We start from the raw sequence: 6219 nt of genomic DNA, 5'->3' as shown, positions 1-6219 counted from the left end.
CCTGCACCTGTGTGAATGCATGCCTAGGGTGCAGGAACTCACTGGCCTCACTTGATTTGCATTTTAAGCTTGTCATTGGGGTGGCTTTATTTTACTCAGGGCTTGGCCAAGTTTTTCACTTTTTCTCTCACTCTCCAGGTAAAGGAGCCTCAGGACTTCATTTTGATATGCCTTCATAATATTTTTTTTCTTATTTTTGATAATACAGGTTAGTCTAATTATACAGCAGACTTGTTGACGACATAATCTGACTGTTCTGAGTACCGGGGGTTTCTCTCCCAGCCCTGTCGAATTCGTGTGAGATGTTTGTCTAGGCAAGGAAATATCAGCACAAATTTGACAACAAGTACAGTGCACGGAACAATGAGGGAGAGCATGTAGGCACTTGGAAGATACCATCTGTACGATGACGGGCTCAGGAACCACTTTCCACCATAAACCAGCGTGTGGGCAGTGCACAAAACCAGTGTCAGATACCCCAGTTTGGACTAGGGGAGAGCAAAGAAAAGAAAGAAAGAAGTAGAGGTTAAACCAGTAAATTAAACCAGAACAAATGCAATTTACAGGACACAGTAAGCTTTTTGGAACTTTGGGACTAATTGGGGACTGCTGAAATGAAACTGTTTTGTGTAATATAAAGACTCTTATTGTTTTTAAATAAAGATTAATTCAAATGGACCTAGGTGAAACACACTGGTTTTTTTCTCCACCAACAATCCTGATAATTTTTGCTAGTCACACATACTGCCTAGTGGTTGTCGTATTTGTGAAAATGTAGAGAAAATGCAGAAATTCAGTGGAGACATCTAAGCTTTTTATATGCTGTAGTGCTAATCCATCCAGAACTACCATACTGTGCAAGTTTTTTGCCTTGATAAAACATTCATTGATAGTAATTTCCCCTTCCCTTGCCTCCCCTCCCTGCCAGCCCAGCTCCTGCAGAGGCACGGCAGCTTGCGTGAAGCTTCCTTCGGATGGGGGGGCTGAGATTATAGCGTTACCAAGGGCAGCCTGTTTATGGGCACAGCAGTTTTTAGAGTCGGCAGAAACCGTGGATTCTCTTTAGATGCTTAGCACTGACAGCATCTGAGTTATGAAGTAATTTTTCAGACCCGTTTTATCTGAATTATCTTGTGACCCAACAAAATTAGCCCAATAAATGGCTAAACTATTTTGTGACTTAGTATAATTGTGGAATTTGATAATCCACAATGTCAACTTTCTGTTTGTCATTTAGGAGCTCGTGTCTTCCCAATTTTCTCTTGTTAATGCAGTAATCCAGGTTGTACCGTAAGCAGCCATCAGAGCAATTGTGTTTTTTTATAGGTGAGCTGTACAGCAGTGTGGATTTTTTTTTTCACTGTGTGATTGTGGGTGGTGTACGCATCACATTTGGAGCTACTAATGGAGGAAAGCCCTAAGTCTCTAGTAAACCTGCCTGTGGTCATAGTTTATAAGAGAAGAACGTTTTTTTAGGATAAGTTTTTTTCTTACCTGTACAAATCGAAATTCTCTCCAGTTGACATTGTTGCTGACGGAAGGTAAGGAAGTTATTCCCAGAAGAACAAATAAAAAAAATCCTAAAATTCCCAAAGCCAAATAAGAGTCGCTAAGCCAGGCATTAGTGGTGTTGAGTGGTTCTGTTTTATTGTTCAGTGCCTGAAGAAAAGAAGACCAGGTATATCTTAGTGATAACAGATTTAGGATCAATATGCAGAAAAAATATGCTTTAAGGTAACTAGGAGGTAAATGTTATACATTCACTCTCTGAAAATTATTGGAGATTTACCTTGAATGCTTACTCAAAAAGAAGAAGCAGCGTTATATTACAGATAGGTTCCATGTACCTGTAATTGTGGTGCATGTTTTATATTGCTGTAGACCTACTGTTGAGGACAGGTATGTGATCCTTTGTTGTTAAATAAGGTCAGAAAGGCAAAATATGTGCCATCCTTAAAGGTATGTGAAGAAATAGGGAAATATGTTTCTTTAAATTATTCAATGTTTATATTTTTCCTTCTTATTTTATTAATATGTAAACTATCTAAGAGGAAGACTGAGGCTAGAAATCCCATCAACTCAACGTAATATCAACAAAATTTGAATATACTGATAGTTAAAAGGATCATAGAAACAAGAAAAATAACCACATTGTAAAGAACTTTAGACTGTCCACATGAATTTCTGAAGCTCAAGATAGAAGGTAGCATTTGTAGCAGAGGCAGAAGAAAGGAAGACATAGAGCAGGGAACAAAACTTACCTGGGAGACTGTTTGACTGCTGATTCTCCATCTTACGAAGGATCGAGTTGGGATAATAAGAGTGTACAAAACGTGCAGAGAAGCAAATGCCAAGGCTACTAGTCCAAGTTGTTTCCTGCACAGCATCCATTTGTCCAGCCAGTCTGGGAAACGGCAGTACTTGGTACCTCTATATAACTGAATAATTGCAGCAAGAACACCGGGAAGATAAACCAAGGCCAGAAGGATGAGTGCCAATATAGGGCAGATCCGATTTGGAATGGAAATTGCAATAAAAAATGAAAAGTCTTTGTTTTCATAAACATAAGGGTAAATTACATCACGAATCAAACAGTAGAAGAAGAAGAATGTGGTTAGGCCAAGGGACAAAAGGATGGGAAACTTCCACATTGGAAAGAGCTGCAGAGGGTAATTTTCTATTTCCTGAGCAGCCAAGAGGGATCCCTGATCTAATGGAGTGAGACCCAGTGCACGAACAATATCCATCACCATTTGTTTCGCTTCCATGTCATTGCCACAGACAAACACCTGCAACCAAAACCAAACAGAAGTTTTATTTAGACAGACTTTTGTGACATCCTCTACTGCCATCCTGCCTGGATATGGATGATGAGCACAAGCTTCCTAGGCTACTTGTTGGCTTCCCTGCTGGCCTAAATTTATGTAGGCAAAAGGTAGCCTATAGGTACTTTACTTTCTTGGCCAACAGGTCCAAGAACTAAGAATATGAGTCCTTCCTTTGGAGAAGGAGATTTTTTCAAGTGGCAAAATTTTGTATCTGAAAAGAGCAATGTATAACACAGTACAAGTCCTTGCCTAGAAGTCTTGGCATACTCTTTGGAAGACCTGCAAGCAGTTTGTAAGCACAAGATTTTGTAGGAGTAAATAAGAGAAAAATTTTCAATTTCTGCTACAGTGGTCCGTAAGGACTCCAGGGAACTGGGGACAGAGACTTTTAAAACATGATTGCCCTATCACAAAAGTAAATATTACTTCTTTCCAAGACTAGTAAAATAGTGAAAAAAACATCTTTTCTGTGAGTGTGCAAGACAATACTGCTTTTGGAACTGAGAGAAAAGCGGCAATTTCTGCTCTTGTATATATGATGAGGGCTTCTAGAACCTAGACTTGGAAGTGCTTGGGTCTTTAGTTTAGCTAAAACCATTTATTTGACAGCAGAAAGCAAAGCTAGCAATGGTTTGAGCAGCTGGCTGAAACTGTGTGTTGTACAAGAGCACTGTCCCTCAGACTGGCAGAAAACAGGGTAATCAGAAATGATTTGTGTTCAGGCAAGCTGCCGTGTTGCTTCCTATGGCCAGATCTGTGCTCACTGGCCTGTGCTGGTTAAAATGGTATGTTTGCACACTGTGGCTGTGTTAAACTTCTGTGGTGATGGATTCTGATTTATAAAACTATTAATTTGTTCACCTTCCAGCGCACTCATTCTATTGTCTCATCATATCCCTTGCCTTCCTTTTTTTTCCTCCCTTCATTTTATTCTTGCTTTGCTCTATTCCTTCTGTCTCCTTTCTGTGTAACTTGACAGTCCTGGTGAAAAACTGATGCAGCCCTCATTTCCTCCTGATCTGCTGTCTCTCTCTTTCTAGCTGTGCTGTCCTTCTTTCCTTGCTTCTCTAGTGTCTCCGGACACCTTACCAAGTTCAGAGGCAAGCCGTCGCTATTCCTTGTCATGCCATATTACAAACCAACAGTAAACTCTAGCTCATGTTTAATCTGAAATGGACATTTATAGTGAAAATTCCACCTCAACCCTGTCTGATTCATGTGTTCTGTGTGTGTTTTGTCTAGCTGTTAAGAAGCCATAGGACATGGAAGTCGGTGACACAGGAACCTCCTGTTGCTGTTGCAACAGACTGTTGCTCAGTCTTACTTGCCGGCTCGCGTCCAGCGTGCCCGACTGCAGGGCCCAGGCTGACACGGTGTTGAAGGCTTTCACAATCTTTGCGCCGGGCACCAGCTGAGCGAGGTACTCCGCATTGGACTCAGGATACTGGTTTATTTTTAAGTTGTTGCTTATGTCCACCAGGACTTTTCCACAGAGAATTTCTGCTAGCGGTGCAAGAAAGTTGTAATGTTGCCTCTGGATTGCGATGATGATGATGGCAGCTTTCTGTGCTGCCTCTGCATGGCTCAACACCTCCGCGTCCTTAGGAATCAGGCTGGATGTCTGTGTGCTCCGGCTTCCAAACACCACGGGGTAGCCAGACTGAATCAATTTATGCCCCAGAGCTCTTCCAAAATCTCCGGTTCCAAATATGCACACTGCCTCTCTTTTGTTAGAAATGTTAGAAGCCAAAGCCATTATGTTGGAAGAATTTTTATTCATCTGTTAAAAAAAAAAAGTAATAGGAACAAACTAAGCAAAACATGTACCTTTGACAATGAAAGGTTAGCATCCACTCTGGCTATACAAAATAAATATCTGAGAGTTTTCTTGCCACTTAATATGCTTCCTGCACACTCTTCTGAATGCACACTCTCAGAAGATTTCCGTACAATTTTAAAAATCCAGTTCTGGATATTCACCTCTCCATCTCTTACAGCATTCCATTCATTTTATGGATTTTAACATTCAACTGAACTGCTGCCGTTTTCCTCTCTCAAAGGGAAGGCAGGAGAAAGGGATACGGGAGCACAGAGAGCAAGGTGCACATGCATTTCAGAGTAATTTCTGCTTACTTATGCTATAGAAAAATATTGAAGAGGCATGTGTTTCTAATCAGAATAGAAACTGGAAGGTCTTTTGTAAAGTACTTGAAGAAGAGATATTATAAAAGATAGCTAGAAATCTATCTGTTATCCTCAGTATTTCCTTAATATGACTAGTCAGTGCCAGTTTGTTTTATTATTGTTCTTCAGTTTCCTGAAGAATGTCCTGTGAAGCATTTGGACAGTGGAATTGAAATATTTCATGTTGAACATTTATTTCTGATATTTATATATTACTCATAATAAAATTCTCTTTGAGGTTTTTATCTGTCCTCCTTTATCACTGTACTTGGAAGCTTCAAAGTCTTTAATGTATTATCCATGCCATAGGAGTACATACACTCTGTACTTGCATGATACAAATACAGAATAAAAAGGGTCTGCTCCAGAGGTCTTCCAGTAGATCCATGTGCTGTTGTCCTTGGTCTACAAAAGATGAACTCAGACCAGAAAACCTAAGGCTCGAAGGAAGACCTCCAACCGGAAACTTTGAAAGACCCCTCTGTTGGACTGGCCAGTAATTTAGTACTTAGAGCAGCCATTCAACCCGCAGGAGCCCTGATTCAAATCTTTCACTGCATTAGATGTAGCTGTCTTAATTAAAGCTGTGGGAATAACCACTTTTCCAGTTTGCAGGAAAGAAATTCATGGAATAGTTAGCTAGACCCAAACCAATTGCTTTGCTACTGCTATTTGTTAATCCTTTGCTTACATTCTTCTGTGAAGCATCATTGAGAATGAAACTCTGCCATTTAAAAATACTGAGATGATATTCTTCACTTTATTTTATATTTTTATCTAGCCATAATAGTTTTTGCTTTTTAAGAATCTGGCATGAATTTAAATTATTTGACTAAAAACTTGCGTTTGTTTGGTGAATAAAAAAATCAAGGCAGCACTTCCCCCTACCCTGCCGTGACCTAGAGTTAAGGGCTGTGACTCAGGGAAGCAAAAATCTTTTTGGCCTGTGCTGTAAGGTATAAGCTTTACTAGCAAGATAGGCAGAGAAATGCTTTTTCTGAGAACTCTGTGTAAAGATTTTGGCTTGAAACTGTATGTAGTTAGCTAGCCCCCAGCTGGCATCAGTGCCTGCTCAGTGCTGTTCTTGCAATGAGCTGTGGGAGACCTGGGACTCAGAGAGCTGCCAAGGGATTTTGCTTCTGGTCATTAGGGGAAGGCAATGATTCAGGCAGAGAAGGACCCAAGGATCCATGTGCTCATGGCCCAT

At 40.4% G+C, this 6219-nt stretch overlaps 1 protein-coding gene across 1 annotated transcript; it reads right to left on the bottom strand.

The window, feature by feature from the left end:
* Window positions 1-218: 218 nt before the first annotated feature.
* STEAP4 (STEAP4 metalloreductase) lies at window positions 219-4608 on the bottom strand. The gene is made up of 4 exons (XM_074157215.1): window positions 4153-4608; window positions 2262-2789; window positions 1495-1659; window positions 219-488 (listed from the first exon to the last, which is right to left on the bottom strand). The coding sequence occupies exons 1-4, from the start codon at window positions 4606-4608 to the stop codon at window positions 219-221; spliced, it is 1419 nt and encodes a 472-aa protein (XP_074013316.1).
* Between the last annotated feature and the right edge of the window lie 1611 nt (window positions 4609-6219).

Source organism: Numenius arquata, chromosome 12, assembly GCF_964106895.1.
Source record: "Numenius arquata chromosome 12, bNumArq3.hap1.1, whole genome shotgun sequence".
NCBI lineage: Eukaryota > Metazoa > Chordata > Aves > Charadriiformes > Scolopacidae > Numenius > Numenius arquata.
Note: the sequence above shows the minus strand (reverse complement) of the source record. Positions and strands in the feature narration are given on the sequence as shown.

Excerpts from the sequence above, each read along its gene's own strand:
- STEAP4 (XM_074157215.1), bottom strand. The coding sequence starts at position 4,608 with ATGAATAAAAATTCTTCCAACATAATGGCTTTGGCTTCTAACATTTCT. Across the intron at positions 1,660-2,261 it reads GCAGTCAAACAGTCTCCCAG|GCACTGAACAATAAAACAGA; the intron begins GTAAGTTTTGTT and ends TCTTTTCTTCAG. Across the intron at positions 489-1,494 it reads GAGAATTTCGATTTGTACAG|TCCAAACTGGGGTATCTGAC; the intron begins GTAAGAAAAAAA and ends GCTCTCCCCTAG.